At 42.0% G+C, this 23,341-nt stretch overlaps 1 protein-coding gene across 8 annotated transcripts in view; it reads right to left on the bottom strand.

Moving 5' to 3' along the window:
- Nucleotides 1–23,341, bottom strand: part of phactr4b (phosphatase and actin regulator 4b) — a 126,586-nt gene that overhangs the window by 53,357 nt on the left and 49,888 nt on the right. For 7 of the 8 annotated variants that reach the window (XM_034288741.1, XM_034288740.1, XM_034288737.1 and 4 more), the window contains 2 exons: nucleotides 5,024–5,134; nucleotides 4,863–4,907 (listed from right to left, as the gene is read on the bottom strand). Coding sequence is in view for 2 of the 8 variants with exons in the window: in XM_013132791.3 (XP_012988245.1) it covers nucleotides 4,863–4,875 (13 nt within the window). In the remaining 6 variants the exon portion in view is untranslated. Of the gene's footprint in view, nucleotides 1–4,862; nucleotides 4,908–5,023; nucleotides 5,135–21,339; nucleotides 21,736–23,341 lie in introns of those variants that run through there. The other variant, XM_034288738.1, reaches the window with a different exon arrangement.

Genomic DNA, 23,341 nt, shown 5'->3' with positions numbered 1-23,341 from the left:
TCCTGAGTGTGCTCCTGGGTTTAAGTAGTTGTATTTTTTTTATGATCCTGTCTAGTGTATTTTCATTGGTTTTCTTGCCAGGCAAGTTCAAGTTTAAAGGTTTATTTGTCATTTGCAATAACAAGTTATGGCAAAGAAATGCTTGATTTCCCTACTTAAAAGTTAAAAGTAACAGTAATTATAATAAAAAATTAAGTTGATAACACAATCAATCAATAATAACACTATACAAAAACACACATCAATAATAACTATAAAACTATACAACCGATAGCACAATGTAAAAGTGACAGGCGTGCATGATATAATATAATTGGCAGATGAGCATGATAAAAAGTGACAGGTGTGCATGGGACTATGGTTGGAAGGAAAGAGGGGTTCCCGAGTTGAGCAGCCTTAGAGCCTGAGGAAAGAAGCTGTCCCGTGGCCTGTTTGTTTTGGACGGAATATTCCTGTACCTTCTGCCTGATGGCAGCTTGATAAACAGTCCGTGGCATGGGTGACTGGGATCTGTAATGATCCATTTGCTCCTCCTCCTACACCTCTCTGTGTAGAGATCCTGCAGGGATGGCAGGTCAGACCTTGTGATGAGCTCTGCTGTTTTAATCACCCTCTGAAGTGCTTTGTGGTCGAGGGCAGTGCAGCTGCAATAACAGGTGGTGACACAGCCGGTCAAGATACTCTCAATAGTGCATCTGTAGAAGTTGGTGAGTATCCTGGAGTCCATGCCAAATCTCCTTAATCAGCGTAGGAAGAAGAGCCGTTTCCTGACCTCCTTCACCACGACATTAGAGTGATGAGACCAGGTCAAGTCATTGCTGATGTTGACCCCGAGGAACCTGATGTTGTGAACTCTCTACTGTTGACCCATTGCTGTGTATTGGGGCATGGTCTCCCCGCTGCTGCTTCCTGTGATTAATAATCATCTCCTACGTTTTGCTGAAATTGAGCTGGAGGTTGCTATCCTGATATCATGAAGTCAGTGACCTTACCTCGTCTCTATAGGCTGACTCGTCATTGTCAGAGATAAGGCCTATGATTGTGGTGTCGTCAGCAAACTTAACGATGGTGTTGGAGACATTAGTTGCCAGGCAGTCGTGGGTGAAGAGAGAGTACAGGAGCGGGCTCAGCACACAGCCCCGGGAACTTTGAGAACACAGCCTGAGATGTTGTCTGAACCTTGCGGGTGTTAATCCTTTTTAGGGCTTTACAGACGACTGACCTGGTCATTTGGAAAGGGCAGCTGTCCTGGTCCATTTGAGTATCCATGCCGGGGATGATGTTCTCAAAGCGAGCATAGAAAGAGTTCAATTCCTCAAGGAGAGAAGCCGGCACTTCCCCCACACTACCTGTATTGCCTTTATAGTGAGGGATGGTTCTCAGACCACTCCACATGTTCCTGGTATTGGAGCCCTGGTAGAGAGATTCTACTTTGACTCTGTATTGACTTTTTGCTGTATTTATTGCCTTCCTGAGATCATACCAGGATTTCTCATAAATGTCCATGCCGCCAGAGTTGAATGCTGTAGTCTGTGCCTTTAGCATGGCAAGGATACCACTGTTGACCCATGGTTTTTGATTAGGAAATTATTTTGTATTTGTACATGGTACAACATCGTCAATACATTTGCTAATAAAACCAGTCACTGATTCTGTGTATTCGTTGATATTGCCTCCAGATCCCTCTCAGAACATTTCCCAGTCTGTGGTGAGGAAACAGTCACGTAAGTCAGCGTCCGATTCGTCCGTCCATCGTTGAATGGACCTCGTCACTGGCTTCTCTTGTTTTAGCCTCTGCCTGTAAGCAGGGAGCAAATGTATCGAAGCGTGGTCTGATTTGCCAAAAGCTGGAAGGGGGAGGGCATTATATCCGTGAAGAAATGGAGAGTAGACTTTTTCATGAGTGTTTTTCCCACGTGTCGGACTTTCTTCAGATTGTTGCTGTTAAAAACGTCAGCAACAACAAAGGCAGCCTCCGGATGTAAATTATTTAAGCCTATCGATAACTCGAAAAAAGTTTTCGGAGCTCAGCCCCAGCAATGGCTTGGGGGAAGATGTACACAGCTGTTAAAATGACTGATGTAAACTCCCGGAGTAGATAATAAGGGCGACATTTAATCATAAGATGCTCCAGATTAGGACAGCATCCAGAAGAGATGCAGTCCACATCCAGACACCAAAGATTGTTTACCATGAAGCAGACACCAACCCCCCTGCTTTTACCGGACTCTGCTGTTCGATCGTGCTGATGAATGGATAGCCCTTTAGGAACAATGGCTGCTTCTGGGATTGAGGGCTCCAGCCCTTAAAGTCCCGCTGGAAAGCTAGCCTGCTCCTAAGTTCGTTCAGCTTGCTGTCTAGTGACTGGACGTTCGCTAAGAGAATATTTGGGAGAGGAGCACGGTTTCCCCGCAGCCACAGTCGGACCAAAACTCCACACTGCTTCCCATGCTTACTTCGTCGGCGTCATTTTCCTGGTGCTTGCTCAGGTAAGCACAACAATGGGTATCCCATTGCCTGATGTTCTGGACTAAAAAGGTGATTCCAGTGCAGTTCTGATGTCCAATAGTGATTGTCTGGTATAGGTTAATAACGTGGTTGCGAATGTAGCAAAATTACACATCAGTAGTAACAACAAGAAATCTGCAAAGTTGGTTGGGAGCAGGAAAAATGGCAGCCATCCTCAACGACGCCATTATATAAAGAGGCTGCTCATTTAAGTGGAGCTACAGAGTTTACTGAACATGGTGGTCTTGCTCATATGAATATAAAGGTATTCTTATGAGCAAGGGGGTCTTAGACCATATCTCTCTACTCTTCTTTTCTTACTGCCCTACATACAGTGGGGCACACTACACTTGTTTTGAGAGAGACACAGGGTGAGAGAAACAGTAAGAGAAAGAAAAAGAGCTGGGACAATCCGCATGTGTTTTGAACCAGGGCTTGACAGTGGCACCAGCCCACCTGCCAAATGCAGGTATAATTTGGCTGTGGTGTGTAACATAGTCACTCTTATTAGCCACTTTGGTGGGTGGCATTCTATATATCTATACACAGAGTATTTCCTGCATTGAAAATTGAAAGGCATCACCCTTCCCAAAATATCGCACCGCCTTTGTGTGTTGGCATGGTAAAACATGAATTTGCACTCATATATAAAATACCTGTGAAACATTGCAGCGAATGTGACTGTATGAGGAACCTTTTTCCATATTAACAGTGTAGCCAGGTGGGGTGTTTCCTACACCATTGTGTATGTATTGGGTATGTACTGTCGCCAAAAACATTACGCTTTACACTGATCCGCCATAACACTATGACCATTGACAGGTGAAGTGAAAAACACTGATAATCTTATTATCATGGCACCGGTCAGTGGGTGGGATATATTAGGAAGAAAGTGAACATTCTGTCCTCAAAGTTGATGTGTTAGAAGCAGGAAAAAAGGGCAAGCGTAAGGAGCCACTTTGACAATGGCCAAATTCTGATGGCTAAATGACGTATGACAGCGTATCTCCAAAACTGCAGCCCTTGTGGGGTGTTCCCAGCCTGCAGCGGTCAGTACCCTTTTAAAAGTGGTCCAATGAAGGAAAGGTGTTGAACCGGCAACAGGGTCATGGGCAACCATAGCTAATTGATGCATGTGGGGAGTGAAGGCTGGCCCATGTGGTCCAATCCAACAGACAAGCTACTGTAGCTTAAATTTCTGAAAAAGTTAATGCTGGTATTGATAGAAACACACAGTGCATCGCCGCAGACCAGTCAGGGTGCCCATGTTGACTCCTGTCGAAAGTGGCTATGAGCACGTGAGCATCAGAACTGGACCACGGAGCTATGGAAGAAGGTGGCCTGGTCTGATGAATCAAGTTTTCTTCTACATCATGTGGATGGCCAGGTGCGTGTGCGTCACTCACCTGGAGAACACATGGCACCGGGATGCACTATTGGAGGAAGGCAAGCCGGCGGAGGCAGTGTGATGCTTTGGGCAATGTCCTGCTGGGAAACCTTGGGTCTTGCCATTCATGTGGATGTAACTTTGACACGTACCACCTACCTAAGCATTGTTGCAGACCATTTCATGGCAACGGTACTCCCTGATGGCATTGGCCACTTTCAGCGGGATAATGCGCCCTGCCAAAAAGCGAACATGGTTCAGGAATGGTTTGAGGAAAACAACAACGAGTTCAAGGTGTTGACTTGGCCTCCAAATTCCCCAGATCTCAATCCAATTGAGCATATGTAGGATGTGCTGGACAATTTGTAATTTTTTTATTGTAGTCTCATTCCAATGAAAGTGACAATTCGAGCTACGTCGCTACAACTCCCATGAGCACTACCTCCATACATTGTTTGATTTTGGTCCATTTGTGTTAGGCCTATTGCATTGCACGCCAGTGATCGACAGTGTGAACAAGACAGGCTACGATGAAGCACACCACAGTCAACTTTTAGCAAATACAATGTCATCTCCCAACAACAAAATGGTGGCTGTGAAAATGCTGAATGTCTAGTAACTTGGAAAACCACTAGCCACAATGGCCGGTGAGCAAAAAAGTGAATGTCAAGTACTGCTTTAAACCTGTTGTCTTGACTTGGATAACAGGCGGGGCCAGGGCCCTTCAGCAGGATGGTTTTAACTGAGAGGGAGCCTCTCACACTACCCAAACAGAGGGCGCCATAATGAATGGGGCTGTAAGTTGTTCACCAAGTAGCAGCATTATACAAAACTCCATAACCCTTGCCCTTTAAGTGGTGGAGTTGTGCATGCCCCCCATAATTTCCTTAAGTGTAAGGTTTTCTTTATGTACCCAGTTACCTGTACCTTGCATTACCACACAAACCAAAACAAGAGTCAAACTTACCACGATTTTCCATTACAAGGTCTGAGGCACAACAGTCAGCAGTTCCTGAAAAACAAAATGTTTTCTTTAGACCAAAAATGCTCAAATGGCAAAATGTAAACTTTGACTTTCATTATTAGTATTTATGAAAATCCAATTTAGCATTTTCGGAAGAGACATACATTAGAGAAGGTCATTTGCATTTGGAGGTGGTGGTCCCCAGGCAGCAGTAGGTAGGTCTGTTGGGGGGAGGTTTCAGGCCTCCCTGGAAATGCCCTCTCTGCTCAGTCCCTCTTCCCGGAGAGAGCACAAAACATAGTCACACACAGCTAGGAATATTTAACCAGATTTAATGGGAATAAACAAAATCAATGCTGCTAATGTAATCCCAGAAAACAAGGGCTAGTGGTTGTGTCTCATTACTTTTTTCTCTTCGAGTTCAATCTTACAACAACTGTAAATCTAATAATAGTTTTAGAACAATGTGTCCCAGTTACTATCCTGTAACTCTATTTATAATTCTTTTAGCAATCACCTATACTAATTACGTTTCCATCCACAGTTTTATATGAGAGTAATATAATTTCACAAAGAACTAATGAAAATCAAGACAGATAGGGATATTCTTCACTTCTACAGAATAAAACATTTCCCCCCATTTGACAGGATCCTTTTGATTCTGCTGAAAATGCAATGCGCATGTGTGACAAGAAATAAGTATTTGATTGAGAACATGCAGGAATGGGTACAGGTTGAGTTTATTGAATGTGCAGGGACCACGTCGGGAGGGGTCATGTGTGCGCATCCTTGTAGTGAATTAATAATGAGGACCTAAAGAAACCCAAAGAAAAGAAAGGACCATAGCGACATACGACCACCCGATCGTTAGGTTTATGTTCTGTGCTCATTTGAACAAATAAAACTGACCTTGCCCTTATTCTTTGTAGTTTTATAATGTTGCCTCTCTGAGTAGCCTTCCAGTACTTAGCAAAACATGATGTGAAGATCAGAGGCACATTTGAAATTTGACAGTTTTTTGTGACTACTACTATCAGTAGTTCTATCAGAGTTAAAAATATGATGGAAACACATTGACATTTTACACCAAGTCAATTTAACTTCAGGGATATAAATTGTGCCAGCCATTGTACCAGTGCCGAAGCAGTCGACTGCGTCTAGCCTGAGTGACTTCCATCCTTTCACACTCAACCCCACGAAACACAAAAGACTCCCCCCAACACTAGAGCCCTACCAGTTTGCCTACCGATCCACCAGGTCTGCAGAGGACGCCATCTCCACAGATTTACACTCTGCTCTGACCCAAATGGACAAAACCAACACCTATGTGAGAATGCAATTCATAGACTTTGGCTCAGAATTCAAAATGGCCATCCCCTCTAGGCTGGTCAACAAACTCCACAACAAACTCAGCCCCTCTCTCTGCAACTGGACTTTGGACTTCTTAACTAACAGAGCCCAGTCTGTCAACTTCACCTCCTCCACCAGTGTTCCACAACGCTGCATGCTGAGCCCCCTCCTGTACTCCCTCTTCACCTACGACTGCGTTCCTGTACACAGTTCCAAAACCATCGTCAAGTTCGCAGATGACACCACAATAGTAGGCCTGATCAGTGACAATGACGAGTCAGCCAACAGGGAGGAGGTCAAAGTGCCTGATGGCATGGTGCACTGACAACAATCTGGCCCTTGATGCAAAGAAAACCAAGGAGCTCATTGTGGATTACAGGAAGTCTAAAGGCAGCACAGGTCTCTTTGTTCCTGCACTAGCAGGCTCAAGAACAATTTCTTCCCTACCACTGTAACCCTGCTGAACACTGTACCCAACACAAACCATGCCCACCTGCCCACCGCTTAGTACTGCCCCGCAAGGAGCGTGTTGCACTACGCTTCTTGTAAAATTGGACTCTGCTTTACAAAGTCTGATAAGGACGTGTTCAGTTGCTACATGTACATGTCTACCTCGGGAACCTCATTTCTGGATCCCTGCATTTCAGTTGCACATGCACCATACATTTTCCTTAATTGCACATTTAGAATTGCCATTTGTACTTGCATATAGCCAAGTACAAATGTTTTGCTTGTGTTGCTGTCACTTATGATAGCATGAGGCGGTACCTGCAGCCCATTCAGGTAGCACAGGTAGTCCAGCTCCTCTGGAATGGCACATCCATACATGCCATCACCGGATGGTTTGCTGTGTCTCCCAGTGCAATCTCAAGAGCATGGAGGAGATACCAGGAGACTGTCCATTAGACGAGGTGAGCAGGAGAGGGCCATAGAAGGACATCAACCCAGCAGCAGGACTGGTATCTGCTCCTTTGTGCGAGCAGGAACAGGGGGAGCACTGCCAAAGCCCTACAAAATTACCTCCAACGGGCTACTGGTGTGCATGTTTCTGACCACACCATCAGAAACCGAATCCATGGGGGTAGCATAAGGATATTCTTGGAGGGTCGCACAGACCTCCATGTGCTAGCCAACGGTACCCTGACTTCTGTTAGGTACTGGGATGAAATCCTCAGACCCATCGTTAGACCCTACGTTAGTGCAGTGGGCCCTGGGTTCCTCCTGGTGCAGGAAAATGCCCGGCCTCAAGTGGCCAGTGTGGAGGCAGTTCCTGGATGACAAAGGCATGCATGCCATTGACTGGCACAGTCCCCAGACCTGAATCCAATTGAGAACCTGTATTCGACACCACCAAGTAGTGCCACAGACTTTCCAGCAGCTCACTGATATCAATCAATCAAATGTATTTATAAAGCCCTTTTTACAAACAGCAGTTGTCACAAAGTGCTTTACAGAGACACCCCGGCCTTAAACCCCAAGGAGCAAACAACAGTAGTGTTGAATTTCAGTGGCTAGGAAAAAACTCCCTAAGAAGGTCGAATTTTAGGAAGAAACCTAGAGAGGACCCAGGCTCAGAGGGGTGACCAGTCCTCTTCTGGCTGTGCCGGGTGAGATATTAAGAGTCCAATTGGAATAATAAATAAATTTCTCCGGGCTAAATCCAGAGTCTATTTGATTCTAGACTAGGTCAGAAGTATGACCAGGTGGACAAGGACAGGGACAGCAACGGGCACCCCAAACCAAGTAATCCACGTACAGCCCAATTGCACAAGTGTGCAACAGAGAGTCAACATCAAGCCAGTGACTCTTCCCCCAAAAGGCATTGGAGGGAGAGCATCCCAGTGGCGACGAGAGCCCACCTGGCAAGACAGCAAGGGTGGACAGTATCAAGCCTACTGGTCACCTTCACGCCCCCGGGCCAGGCTACACCTAATTATAAACCATGCTGTAGAGATGAGTTTTTAGTAGACACTTGAAAGTTTGCACTGAGTTTGCATTTCTAATTTTAATTGGCAGATCATTCCACAGGAGTGGAGCTCTATGAGAAAAGGCCCTGCCGCCAGCTGTTTGTTTAGAAATTCTAGGTACAATTAAAAGGCCTGCATCTTGCGATCTAAGGTTACGTGTAGGTATGTATGTATGGATCATTTCAGCAAGGTAAGTAGGAGCAAGTCCATGTATTGATTTATAGGTTAAGAGTAAAACCTTAAAATCAGCCCTAACCCTAACAGGCAGCCAGTGTAAGGACGCCAGGACAGGGGTAATATGTTCAAATTTTTTTGTTCTAGTTAGGATTCTAGCAGCCGTGTGCAGCACTAATTGAAGTTTATTTATTAATTTGTCTGGATAACCAGAGAGAAGAGCATTGCAGTAATCTAATCTAGAAGTAACGAAAGCATGGATTAATTTTTCTGCATCAGTTTTTGATAGAAAGTTTCTAATTTTTGCAATGTTTCGAAGATGAAAATAAGTAACTCTTGAGACATATTTTATATGTTCTTCAAAGGAGAGGTCAGGGTCAAGGGTAACACCAAGGTTTTTTACAGTTTTTTGGGATACGACCATGCAGCCGTCGAGGTTCACAGTGAGATCTGCTAACAACGCTCTTTGTTTTTAGGGTCCTAAAAGGAGCATTTCTGTTTTATTTGAGTTTAAGAGCAAGAAATTCTCTGTCATCCACTTCCTAATATCTGAAACGCATGCTTCCAAAATAGCTAATTTAGGGGCTTCTCCATGCTTCATTGAAATATATAACTGTGTGTCATCAGCATAACAGTGAAAGTTAATATTGCGATTTCGGATTACATCGCCCAGAAGGAGCATATATAGTAAGAACAATAATGGGCCCAGAACCGAGCCTTGAGGAACTCCAAAGCATACCTTTGACTTGTCAGAGGATATGCCATCCACACTAACTGATATCTTTCAGATAAATAAGATTTAAACCAGGCTAGAACATGTCCACATAGCCCAATATGGGTTTCCAGTCTCTCTAAGAGAAGGGAGTGATCAATAGTGTCAAAAGCAGCACTAAGATCAAGAAGCAACAGGACGGATGCGGAACCTTTGTCTGAGGCCATTAGAAGGTCATTTGTTACCTTCACGAGTGCAGTCTCAGTACTATGATGGGATCTAAAACCGGACTGGAGTATTTCATAAATGTTTTTTGTCTTTAGGAAGGCATTCAGTTGATGGGAAACACATTTTTCTAAGATTTTTGAGAGGAACGGGAGGTTCGATATTGGTCTATAATTGTTTAATATGTCGGGATCTAGATTAGATTTTTTTAGAAGAGGCTTAATTTCTGCAATTTTTAGTGAGTTTGGTACGCATCCGGAGGAAATGGAGCAATTTATTATGTTCAGCATTGGCTGACCTAGCAAAGGAAATAACTCCTTAAGTAATTTTGTAGAAAACGGGTCTAGCTGAGAGTTTGTGGGTTTAGAACTCATTACAAATTTTGTAAATGTGTCGAGCGATACGGTATCAAAAAATTCAAGTGTCCCCATTGACACCTGGTCAGGGAGGTTCTGGAAATGTTTTGGACAACTGAGATTTTGAGGACCATAACTATTTAAGGAGTCAGTTATTTGTTTTCTAATGGTGACGATCTTTTTATCAAAGTAGTTAATGTATTCATTACAACTAAAGTGAAGACCAACTTCACTTGCTAAGCTTTGCTTTTTTGTTAACTTTGCAAGTGTATCAAAGAGAAATTTTGGATTGTTTTTGTTCGCCTCAATCAGGTTGGAGAAATAAGCTGATCGAGCAGACGTGAGTGATTTCGGTATTGTAGTGTACTGTCTATCCAGGCTAGTCTAAATACTTCCAACTTGGTGGAGCGCCACTTTCGCTCCAATTTCCTGGAGGCTTGCTTAAGTGCTCTAGTATTGTCTGTGTACCAGGGAGCAGGTTTCTTCTTGCGTAATTCTTTAGTTTTTAGTGGTGCAACTGTGTCTAATGTTTTTCGCAGTATTGAGTTTAGATCCTTGATTTGATCGTTTACAGATTTATTTACTCTGTCGTTAATGAGCGAACTTGTAAGAATATCAAGGAATTTATTTGTAGTCCGAGAATTTATAGTACAGCTTTTGAAACTCATTGTTTGGGGGGCAAGTGGATTTCTTGTTTTAACGATAAATGTAATAAGACAATGATCCGATAATCCAGGATTTTGGGGGTAAATTATTAGATCTACAATATCTATTTCTCGTGACAGGACTAAATCTAAGGTATGATTGTGGCAATGTGTTGGACCTGAGACATGTTGGATGAAACCCATTGAGTAAATTATGGCTTCAAAGGCTTTTTGAAGAGGATCATTGGACTTTTCCATATGAATATTGAAATTGCCAAAAATTAGAATACTATCTGCCATGACTACAAGGTTAGACAAGAATTCTGGAAACTCATTGAGGAACAATGTGTATGGCCCGGGGGGCCTATAAATAGTAGCTATGTAAAATTATTTATCGGCCTGGTTAACTTTCATGAGTAAAACTTTGAAAGAATGAAACTCTGTGATATGTTTGAGAGTAAGTTTATATTTACTGTCATAAATAATAGCAACACCCCCTCCTTTTCGGGACGCACGAGGGATATGATCACTAGTATAACCAGGAGGAGAGGCCTCATTTAAGGCAGTGAATTCATTAGGCTTTAGCCACATTTCACATAAACCAATAGCATCTAGTTTATGATCAGAGATTAATTCATTTACTGCAACTGCCTTTGGAGCAAGGGATCTAATATTTTGGAGTCACATTTTGAGATGCAAAGTGATACAATCATTTTTTATTTTTTTTTTATATTTTATTTTAACTTTTTTAAACTTTTACAAAAAATAGAAAAAACCTACATACAAGATGGGTATACAGCATATGTCGTTGTTACATGGATTAAAGAAAGACAGAAACTATATGAGAATACACACAATAACCAGTGGTAGTCCAGTGCTTCCTGTCTCATGATACCGTCATGTACGTAGAAATAGAAAATAAAACACAAAGAACAAGCACACACACACACACACACAAAAAAAAGAAAAAAAAATAATAATTAAAAAAAAGGCCCAGAGAGGAGAATCAAACCCTTATTCAGTACCGAAAAAATACAAAAGAAAGAGATAAAACCGTACAAATACATAAAAGCCTGTTTCATACATTGGTCATTTAAGTATCATCAAGTAAAGTCAAAAATGGTTTCCACACCTTCTCATAATAGTTTGGTGCATCCCCTCTGCTAAGGCGAATCTGTTCCATTCTAGAAACACAAACCATTTCGTTGAGCCACCTCTTAAAGCAAGGAGACGATGGAGACTTCCAGTTAAGTAAAATCAATTTCTTGGCCGCTACCATGCCTGTTTTGAGAGCCTGCTTACAGTGGGAAGGGAGGGTTGTTGTCCCTTCAGAGGAGCCAAAGATTGCCAGGTTACAGTCTGGTTGAATGCTTATTTTGTATTGCTTAGAGAACCAATTAAATATGTCACTCCAAAAATTGTCCAGTACTGGGCAGTACCAGAATAAATGTGAAAGTGAACCTTCGGCTCCGCCACATCTATCACACATGGGAGACACTGAATCAAATATTTTATGAAGTTTAGTTTTGGAGTAATGCAGTCTATGTATGACTTTAAATTGAATTAACCGAAATCTAGAGTTTATAGAACACTTCTGTATACCGGACAGGCCCTCGTTCCATAATTCCTCCGACAGTGGGACTCCCAGTTCTTTCGCCCATGCCTCCTTGAGATGACTGGTGTTTGCCGGCGTCTCAAAGGCAGTGATAAAGTGGGAAATCAAGTGTTTGGAGTTTGGTTGCAAGAGAAATGTATCATAAAAATTATAATTGTGTGGTCTATTTGGAAAATTAGAAACGTTCTCCCTAACAAAATGTCTCACCTTTAAATATCGATAAAAATGTGACTGAGGGAGGTGATATCTAGCCTGGAGCATAGGGAAAGAAGCAAAATTGTTATCTATATAAAAATCTGAAATGCAACATAGGCCCCTCTCCCTCCAGTCTGAAAAAACCCCATCTGTCAATCCTGGTTTGAACAAGTGGTTGCCTGTTATTGGGGAATTTACTGAAACATTTGGTAATCCAAGAAATATTCTTATTTGATTCAATATCTTCAAAGAGTTACTAAGAACATAATTGTGGCTAAACAACTTGTGAGACGGTTGTGCCTTTGAAAAGAGCAACGCTGGGAGTGAGGTCTGTGACACAAACCTGGATTCAATCTTTAACCAGAGCGGAGAGGAACCGTCATCGTAAGGAGGACCCCACTGCCAGAAAATGAGAGCCCTTGCATTTGCAGCCCAGTAATAATGCCTAAAAACAGGGAGGCCGAGACCCCCACTCTTTAAATCCTTCTGCAAATGGGCTTTAGAAATACGAGGGGGATAATCTGCCCAGACAAATGACAGGACGGCTAAATCCAGTTGTTTAAAAAAAGATAGTGGCAAATAAATAGGGAGGTTTTGAAAAAGATACAAGAATCTCGGAAGTGCAACCATTTTAACAGCATTGATGCGGCCGATCATTGACAGAGGGAGCAACTTCCAGTTCCTAATATTAGCTTTAAGTTTATCCATCATATCCAAAAAATTCAATTTCAGTAAAAGTTTGGGGTTTCTGGAAATCTTGAGGCCAAGATACGTTATGTGGGTAGTAACTAATTTAAATGGCAAAGATTTCAAGAAAGTAGGATACATGTTTGTCAATGGCATGAACTCACATTTGTCCCAGTTAATTGCATACCCACACAATTTACTAAATTATTTTATATAATTCAAAAGGTTGGGAACTGAGACCACTGGGTCTGATAAACAGATCAATAAATCATCAGCATACAGATTAACAAGGCTTTCAACATTACCAAACTTTACCCCATGAATGCCTGGGTGACTCCTTATGCCTATTGCAAGTGGTTCCAGGGTAATATCAAAAAGAAGAGGAGAAAGAGGGTCACCCTGCCTCACACCCCTCTTCAACTCAAAAGATTGGGATCTATCTGAATTTGTGAGAATAGAGGATACTGGTTTAAGATAAATTATATTTACCCATTCAATGAAATTTTCGCCAAATCCAAATTGTTTTAGTGTCTTTAGCATGTAAGGCCATTCAATCTGATCGAATGCCTTCTGGGCGTCAAGGGATAAAACAGCAGCCTGTGTATTCTTCCCCTGCACTGAATATATTGTATTTAAAAGCAAACGGACATTACTAAAAGAAAACCGACCCGGGATAAATCCAGTCTGATTAGGGTGTACAATTTTGTCGCCAAAACTTTAGTTAGTATTTTTAAGTCACAGTTTAGGAGAGCAACAGGTCTGTAACTTGCCGGATCAACCTCTTCCCTTCCCTCTTTCAAAAGCAAGCAAATATTTGCTTCATATAATGAACTGGGAAGCGTCTTATTTCTCATAGAATCGTGGAACTATTTTGTCATGAAATGATTTATAAAATTCACAGCCAAAGCCATCAGGACCGGATGTTTTTCCCGAGGGGAAGGCTTGAATAGCATTCAAAAGGTCAGTTTTAGAAATTGGGGCCTCCATGTCATCTCTTGCTGCACTATCTAATTGGGGAACGTTTAAATTGGCAAAAAAGTTACAGAAATCTGATTCAGTGGCCTTTACTTTACTAGATTACAGTTCCTTATAGAAGTCCCTGAAGCAAACATTTATCTCTCTCGGATTGGTTAGGAGTCTGCCTGATTTGGATTTTATCCTGTGAATAGCCTGTTTAGCCCTTTCGCCCCTAAGTTGGCTAGCTAACAGTTTCTCCGGTTTATCTCCAAGTTCAAAATATTTCTGTTTAATTTTCAATAGAAGACTACCAACACGCTTATTAAGAATGGTATTGTATTCACATTTTAATTTCAAGATCTTTTTGTAATCAGCGGCTAAGAGGGAAGATCTATAGGTCTCTTCCAGTACTGGAAGCATTTTTTCAATGTCCCTGAGGCGGCTGTTAAGTTCTCTTTTCTTGGCTGATTCAAATGAAATAACGTGGCCCCTCATAACTACTTTAAAGGTCTCCCACAAAATAGAATCAGAGACCTCTCCGTTATCATTTGTAGCAAGAAACTCGTCTATATGTGCAGACATGTGCTCAATAAAAGACTGGTCCTCAAGAAGAAGAGGGTTGAGGCGCCAGCTATATTTTGGACTTGACAGGATATTTTTGAAATTAAGAGAGACTGGACTGTGATCAGATATTAAAATATTATGATAAGTAGAAGTAGTAACAGTAGGCAGTAATTCAGAAGCTATCAGAAAGTAATCGATTCTAGTGTAAGACTTATGGACATGAGAATAAAAAGAAAATTCCCTATCTGTAGGATGCTGCAGTCGCCATATTTCAACCATGTTCCTTTTTTTAATTAAATCATTCAGAATTCCCACTGAGGTTATTGCAGGAGGTGGTTTTGTAGAAAGTCGATCTAGGACCGGGTCAAGATAACAATTAAAGTCGCCTCCAATAATAACATTAGAGGCAGAAGCCGGTATCAAATCAAATGCTTTACGGAAGAAATCAGGATTGTCAATATTCGGACCGTAGATGTTAAGCATCGTTATCGGAAGGGAGTTAATATGCCCAGATACCATCAAATACCTGCCATATGGGTCTGCTGTCATATAATCAAGGTGAAATGGTAAATTTTTTCAGAAAAGAATAGCAACCCCCCTAGACTTGCGAGTAAAAGGTGCTTGATAGACTTGGGAGATCCAATTCGCTCTCAACCTGCGCTGCTCATTTACACTAATGTGCGTTTCCTGAAGAAAAATTACATCTGGCTTTAGTGACTTGAGATGCGAGAAGACGCGACCCCTTTTAACCACATGACCCAACCCCTTTACATTCCATGTGACCAATGTAAACTTATCATTTATACCGGCTTCTTCGGCATATCGTTGCATATACTTAACTGGTTAAGCCCCTCGTATGTAAAGTTATTCCTGAGGCTGATAAAATTAAGTACGAGACTGTCAAAATAACGATTTTAAATATTGGCAAGGAGGAGCCCCTGAAAGCACGTCTACTCCATGCTCTGCTCACTAGCGCCCCCCCAATCATTTTTATTTTTGACCGAGGTGGAGGAAGGCTTTATCTTAATAAGGTTGTTTTTGTTAGCACTACCTTGTTTAACTTTTCTCAGCCTAGAACGAGTCACAGTGGCAATAGGTAAAGCTGTACTAACTACTCTGGCTATGCTATTGACAGACTCCACTATGCTAGCAGGCTGGCTAACAGCCTGCAGCCTGACCTGCACCCTATCTCATGTTAAAGCTATAGGAGTGAGACTCCTGTCAATGTTCCTAGATAAAAGAAGAGCACCACTCCAGCTAGGATGGAGTCCGTCGCTCCTCAGCAGATCAGGCCTGGCCCTATTTCTGGGAGAGCCCCAAAAAGAAGGCCAGTTATCTACAAACTCTACCTCCTGCGACGGGCAGAACTCCGTTTTCAGCCAGCGATTGAGTTGCGCAAGTCTGCTTTAGAGCTCGTCACCACCCCTAGCTGGGAGGGGGCCAGAGACAATTACTCGATGCCGACACATCTTTCTAGCTAGTTTACACGCTGATGCTATGTTCTGCTTCGTAAGCTCTGACTGTTTCATCATAACATCGTTGGTGCCAACGTGAATAACAGTATCTCTGTACTCTCTATACTTGCCAGTTTTAGACTTCGCTAGCACCAACCCCAGATTTGTGGCTACGTCGGTGGCTCTGCCCCCCGGTAAACAATGTACGATCGCCGGCTGATTCTTTAGTCTAATACTGCGTGTAATGGAATCGCCGATGACTAAGGTTTTTAGTTTTTCAAGGCCACCGGTAGAACATGCCTGCCGATCATTCCCCTCCGAAGACGGCTCGGGCCTAGACTCCGACTCCAGTGGGGAAAACCTGTCCAAAGTCTCAGTTGGATTTAGCAACGATTCAGGTTTAACTGGTCGACGGCATTTCTTCCCAGTGACCAAGAGAAAGTTATTGCCCGGCTGCAGGAGCTGTGCCGGGGGGCTAACAAAACTATCGTTTCTACCTGGTGGCACTGACACAGATTTTTCTATTTCTACACTAGCATAATCCTTGCCTGGCATTTGCGTCAGAAGCCGAGCCTCTAACTCTGCTATCTTTAACATAAGACGAACATTCTTCTCTGTGTTGTTGCTACAAAAATTACAGTGATAAGGCATTGTAATGATACTTGTAATGATATAATTTTGACCAATTAGTTTATATAGAGTAAATTTGAAAAGGTTTGGCAGGTAGCCAGGTAGGTAACAGCAAGCAGAGTACAGCATGTCAACAACCCCACAATGCAGTTCGTCCAATGGTTCTCCAAAAACCCTGATACCCTGATCCAGGTCTGGAAGGAGATCCCCCAGGACACCATGCACCCTCTCATCAGGAGCATGCCCAGACGTTGTCGGGAGTGCATACAGGCACATGGGGGCCATACACACCACTGAGTCACATTATGAGTTGCCGTGATTCAATTCACACAACTCATGAAGTTGGAACAGCCTGTGATTTCAATTGTTTATTTTTTTTGGAAGGAGTTTGAATCCAGCCCTCAATCAGTTGGTGATATTGGTTTCCATTGACTATTGTTAATTAATTGTGTTGTTGGGTATGTGTTAATTGTAGGTTTATTGTTCCAGCACTTTCTATCACCATCATTATATAATTTTGTCCAACCTCACGTCAAGATACTGTTATAAATTGCTTTTAGAATGTTTAGAAACAGATATTTATTTGAAGGCACAAAGGTAAATGTAAATTTATTTTTAAAAAAGCTTCATAGTAGAGATACAAGAACAAAGCTTAATTGGAGCCTTATGCATTATGTTAGTAGGCTACTTGGTAATGATGGTATGTAGCAATGTGAAAGCTTGACACTGAATCTACTTAAAGGGAACAACTGGTGCTTTGACTTAGCTGGAATCAAACTAGCTGTGAGCAAGCAAGAAACAACGTGACAAACTGGCACTCCAAATACAGGTGCTGGTCAAAAAAATAGAATATCATCAAAACGTTTATTTATTTCAGTAATTCCATTCAAAAAGTGAAACTTGTATAATGTATACATTAATTCCACACAGACTGATATATTTCAAGTGTTTATTTCTTTTAATTTTGATGATTATAAATTACAACTAATGAAAACCCCAAATTCAGTATCTCAGAAAATGTGTATATTGTGAAAAGGTTCAATATCGAAGACACCTGGTGCCACACTCTAATCAGCCAATTAACCCAAAACACCTGCAAAGGCCTTTAAATGGCCTCTCAGTCTAGTTCTGCATGGCAACACAATTATGGGGAAGACTGCTGACTTGACAGCTGTCCAAAAGACGACCATTGACACCTTGCAAGTAGGACAAGACACAAAAGGTCATAGCTAAAGAGGCTGGCTGTTCACAGAGCTTTGTGTCCAAGCACATTAATAGAGAGGCGAAGGGAAGGAAAAGATGTGGTAGAAAAAAGTGTACAAGCAATAGGGATAACCGCACCCTGGAGAGAATTGTGAAACAAAACCCATTAAAAAATGTGGGGGAGATTCACAAAGAGTGGACTGCAGCTGGAGTCAGTGCTTCAAGAACCACCACGCACAGACGTATGCAAGACATGGGTTTCAGCTGTCGCATTCCTTGTGTCAAGCCACTCTTGAACAAGACACAGCGTCAGAAGCGTCTCGCCTGGGCTAAAGAAAAAAAGGACTGGACTGCTGCTGAGTTATGTTGTCTGATGAAAGTAAATTTAGCATTTCCTTTGGAAATCAAGGTCCCAGAGTCTGGAGGAAGAGAGGAGAGGCACAGAATCCACGTTGCTTGAAGTCCAGTGTAAAGTTTCCACAGTCAGTGATGGTTTGGGGTGCCATGTCATCTGCTGGTGTTGGTCCATTGTGTTTTCTGAGGTCCAAGGTCAACGCAGCCGTCTACCAGCTTCCTGCTTCCTGCTGCTGACCAATTTTATGGAGATGCAGATTTTCCAACAGGACTTGGCACCTGCACACAGTGCCAAAGCTACCAGTACCTGGTTTAAGGACCATGGTATCCCTGTTCTTAATTGGCCAGCAAACTCGCCTGACCTTAACCCTATAGAAAATATATGGGATATTGTGAAGAGGAAGATGCGATACGCCAGACCCAACAATGCAGAAGGCCAACAGGCCACTATCAGAGCAACCTGGGCTCTCATAACACCTGAGTAGTGCCACAGACTGATCGACTCCATGCCACGCCGCATTGCTGTAGTAATTCAGGCAAAAGGAGCCCCAACTAAGTATTGAGTGCTGTACATGCTCATACTTTTCATGTTCATACTTTTCAGTTGGCCAACATTTCCTTTTTTTTGTATTGGTCTTAAGTAATATTCAAAGATACTGAGATACTGAATTTGGGATTTTCATTAGTTGTCAGTTATAATCATCAAAATTAAAAGAAATAAACATTTGAAATATATAATGAATTAATATAATATGCAAGTTTCACTTTTTGAATGGAATTACTGAAATAAATCAACTTTTTGATGATATTCTAATTTTATGACCAGCACCTCTATATCCGTAACACAGGTATGCCATGAAAAAATTGGTTTAACCAGAAATTTATTAATTCAATGTGATATGTCCCAAATCAAGTAAAATCATACGTTTTAGGGCTAGCGCTCAATAGCTGCGTAGTTCTTTTATTAACAAAGGACTTTGCCTTTCTTCAATGAACCCTGTAATTAACCCATGACTACACAAGGGCAAAAGCCTTTTTGTACTCAATGTGACGGTCTATCCTCTTGAGGGGCCCAACTGACAAGAGCTATAAATACATGCCTTCCAATCAATGCCTTGCCGTGAGGTAGCCCCATAGTGTGTTCAGGATGTGGCTTGGGACAGGGTGTAACACTTATCACAAACATAAACACTCACAGCGAAATTATGAATGAACAACCGTACACATCCACACACACTGCTTGGCTAATTGTCTCTCAGGGACACAACTGGGTACCCAGTTCCAGTCACTAGCCACATGATTTCCCCATGGTTGGTATTTAAACATGACTGTCATTGAACATGATGTCCTCTTCTTTAGAAAGCATGTTCAACACCGAGTTCCTCTTGCTGTGTGAGCTTTACTTCAAGAGAAAGCTAACAGAATAAAGGAACAACAGGTAGTAGATAAGCACCTTCTTTCCTGTGAGTTGTTGAATTCAGGGGCTTTTCAACTTTCAAAATGGCAATCCTAAATGTATTTTTTAACAACAAAATAATTTATTTTATAGCCTTTTAAAAAGGGAAAAAAGGGAATTTCCTGTATTCTTTTTATTGTCGCATACTAATACAAAGCTGGTAATTATTTCAATCTTCCTTTTTTATGTTTTATCTGTGAGAACAGATCAATTCATTCAAAGTCAGCTAAATGTGCTAGACAAAGCACTGAACCACACAAGGACTGTCATTTAATTTTTGGAGAAGGGGCGCAAACACCCTAACTCGGAATGAGACAGCATGTCAGTGTGGTTGATGAGGTTTCTCACACTCTCGCCCATTACTGGTGCTTCAATCAATTAATCAAATGTATTTATGAAGCCCTTTTTACATCAGCAGTTGTTACTAAGTGCTTTTCCAAAACACCCAGCCTGAAACCCCAAGGAGCAAGCAACAACAGTGTTGATGCACAGTGGCTAGGATAACCTCCCTAAAAGGGGCCGAAACTTAAGAAAAAACCTAGAGAGGAACCAGGCTCAGAGAGGTGACCATTCCCCTTCTGGCTGTGCCTGGTGAACATATGAAGAATACAAATTGTAGTAATTAATGAATGCATGTGGGCTGTGTCCAGGGTCTATAAAACATAATCCAGGTCAGAAGCATGACCAGATGGACAAGGACAGGGAGATGGAAAAGGACTTGATGAGTCACAGAGCATAGTGGCAAGGTCTTCTCTTTCCTACAAAAGTATGGTTGTGTTCTTGGCATGCCCTCATCTTTATGCTCTACATTTAAAAGCATCAGCGCATGTCATTTGAAAGCCACAGGAATCATCCATCTTAATGCTTCCTCCATCTCTCTCTCTCTCTCTCTTTCACACCCACACCCTACCCTTAGGACGGTGACCATGAAAAAGGGATGTAAATGACCTAGTTCCCTTTTAAATAAACTGTCACTGCTGGGACTTGCTTTTTCACTCAATCAATGCTTTTAAGCACCCCCACAAGCCACACGAGTCCAGAGATTTGGGTCACTCACCTTTCCGTAACGGCAATACCAGATAGACTCTGCTCGTCATTGAAATTTCATAACACCTCTGTCTTCAGTCCAGAGCCCAACTGATAACACCAGACAGCCCTAACACTTCACCATCACTGCAAAGCATGAGCTAACGAGATATGGAGCGAAACTTTTTTCAACTATCGACCAAACAAACAAGAGAGAGTGGGCCTAATGGTTTCCGTTGCGGCAGGTAGCTGAATGAATCAATCCTGATTAACTTATGAGTCAGTGGCCATCTAATCGCTCATTCTAATCAGCTTCAACTGATACCGAACATTCTCTTAAATATATATACATAAACCCACAATAATTATTCCTGTTAAAAGTTACTTTAAGTCCTGCTGTTGACTGCACCACCCACCCCCAACAGACATACAAAAATCATACCTATTATACCAAGTACTTTATTATACTTAATTATACTATAATTGTACTTTAATTATAATAGTAATTATACCAGGGCATCAAAACGCCCTGGTCAGGAAGAATCACAAACGAGTTGTTACTGTATAATATATTGTGGAGTGCATACTCACTGGCTGGCGCACTCCACTAGTGTTTATTAAATTACGACACGAGCGGAAATGCGAGCAGCTGGCTTGGTTATGTGATCTTTAAATAGCTGCACAGATTGCCTCTTTTCACTTCGGGGCTGTTTGGGTTTTGGGCACAAACAGCCACAAATAAAGTGCAGAGAAATCTTTAGTAATCCACACTTCACCAGGCAGACATTGAGCTTAGCCTATAACATGCAACTCATGCTACAGAAAGACGGGAAGGGATGCATGGTAAAGCACTGCAGTTGCCAAGAAACACAGGCTAAACCAGGTGGACCAAACACAAGTGCCATACTTACAAGATGTACTCCAGAAGGGCTTTTTTTGACAGATCTCTCCCGTTCCAAAAAGTGTTTCAGACTTGGGCAGACTTACAGCCTTTCTGATCTCTCTCCTGCAGATCTCTACGATCAGCACCGCTCCACAGCCCCTTCTCAGATACAGATGGACGATGGCGTCTGTTCCCAATCCGGGCCGCCTACACGTCATCGCCCCAGAAAAAGAACCGCTCACCAGAGGGACTTGTGGCCCACTTTCCCAAGGATCCCAAATACCCTCCTCTGAAAAGAACTAGACTTTTTCACTCTCCTCACCTGTTTAAAAGCACTCTTGAACAGGAAGCTAGTGCAACTGGATTGTTGAAACACTTTTTGTATTCACTCTGTTATATGCCCTAAAGGGAGAAGTAAAGAGTCCACACAACGTAATATGGAAGTAGTGTTTATGAATGCATAGAATAGCTCTGACAGCAATCATCATGATCTAGGTTGAACACACATTGTTAATTTACACACCCATCCCACAAGCTCTACACTGCAGCCTCAAACCTAACCCCTTCTTGTCGGGTTGGACGATAAGGGGAGCAGAGCAAATTAGCAGAGAGTTACTGGAGTGGCTCAGTCTAAGACCTGTCATTCTTTGGTCTAACTGAACAAATCTCAGCTGATTGGTACAGCGTACCGCTGTTCTCTTAATGTGCCTCTTTACTGTTACACTGCAATTCAAAAGAACATACCAGCCCACAAAAGCCGTCCATTCCTCTCTCCAAATCATATTTACAATACTGAAAAAGGATATGTATTATAACAATGTGAAATCTCCACTATTTACAGACTAACAGAAATGTTGATTCCAGTCATGGAATAATTTAAGTGAGCTTTTAGAACAGGTTTACTATTGTTAATTTTTACTACCAGTATTAAGGCAGATTTTGTTTTTATTGATGTTAATTATGAGCAATTCCATTGTAGAGAGATGCTCAGACTAATTTCTTAACATTAAAATGTCTAAAATGTACTTAAACAGGGTTTTTCCTGACTGAATATTAGTCAAAGGTGGTACCCCAACCTCCGCTACCCCACACTCTACTGGACGCCCCTCTGTGATATACTTTATATAAACTATTATAGTATTAAATCTGCCCGGTTGTCCATGAACACTTGAGCACCTAATGCACACTACAATGTCCTCCCTAATACAATAGCAACCAAAAAACAAGCAATAAATCCATTCTTTACAAATCAACATATCACATATTTTCTTTTTCTTTTACATACAGTGCCTTGCAAAAGTATTAACCCCCTTTGGCATTTTTCGTGTTTTGTTGCCTCACAACCTGGAATTATTGCATCATTTAATTTACAGAGCATGCCCACAACTTTGAAGATTTTCTTTTATTATTGTAAAGCAATACAATAATAAAAGTCAATACTTTGTAGAACCACCTTACCACTGGGATTTTTTCCCATTCCTCCTTGCAAAACTGCTCCAGCTCCTTCAAATTGGATGGTTTGCGCTTGTGAACAGCAATCTTAAAGCCTGACCACAGATTTTCTACTGGATTGAGGTCTGGGCTTTCACTAGGCCATTCCAACACATTTACATGTTTCCCCATAAACCACTCAAGTGTTGCTTTAGCAGTGTGTTTGGGGTCATTGTCCTGCTGGAAGGTGAACCTCCATCCTAGCCTCAAATCACACACGGAGTGGTACAGGTTTTGCTCAAGAATATCCCTGTATTTAGCACCATCCATTTTCCCTCAACTCTGACCAGATTCCCTGTCCCGGCTGCTGAAAAACATCCCCACAGCATGATGCTGCCACCACCATGTTTCACTGTGGGGATGGTGTTTTTTCGGTGATGTGATGTTTTGGGTTTGCGCCAGACATAACGATTTCTTTGATGGCCGAAAAATTTAATTTTAGTCTCATCAGACCAGAGCACCATCCTCCATACATTGTGGGAGTCTCCCACATGCCTTTTTGCAAACTCAAAACGTTGCTGAAAGTAATGGCTTTCTTC

The sequence above is a fragment of the Esox lucius genome, chromosome 20, assembly GCF_011004845.1.
Source record: "Esox lucius isolate fEsoLuc1 chromosome 20, fEsoLuc1.pri, whole genome shotgun sequence".
Taxonomy (NCBI): domain Eukaryota; kingdom Metazoa; phylum Chordata; class Actinopteri; order Esociformes; family Esocidae; genus Esox; species Esox lucius.
Note: the sequence above shows the minus strand (reverse complement) of the source record. Positions and strands in the feature narration are given on the sequence as shown.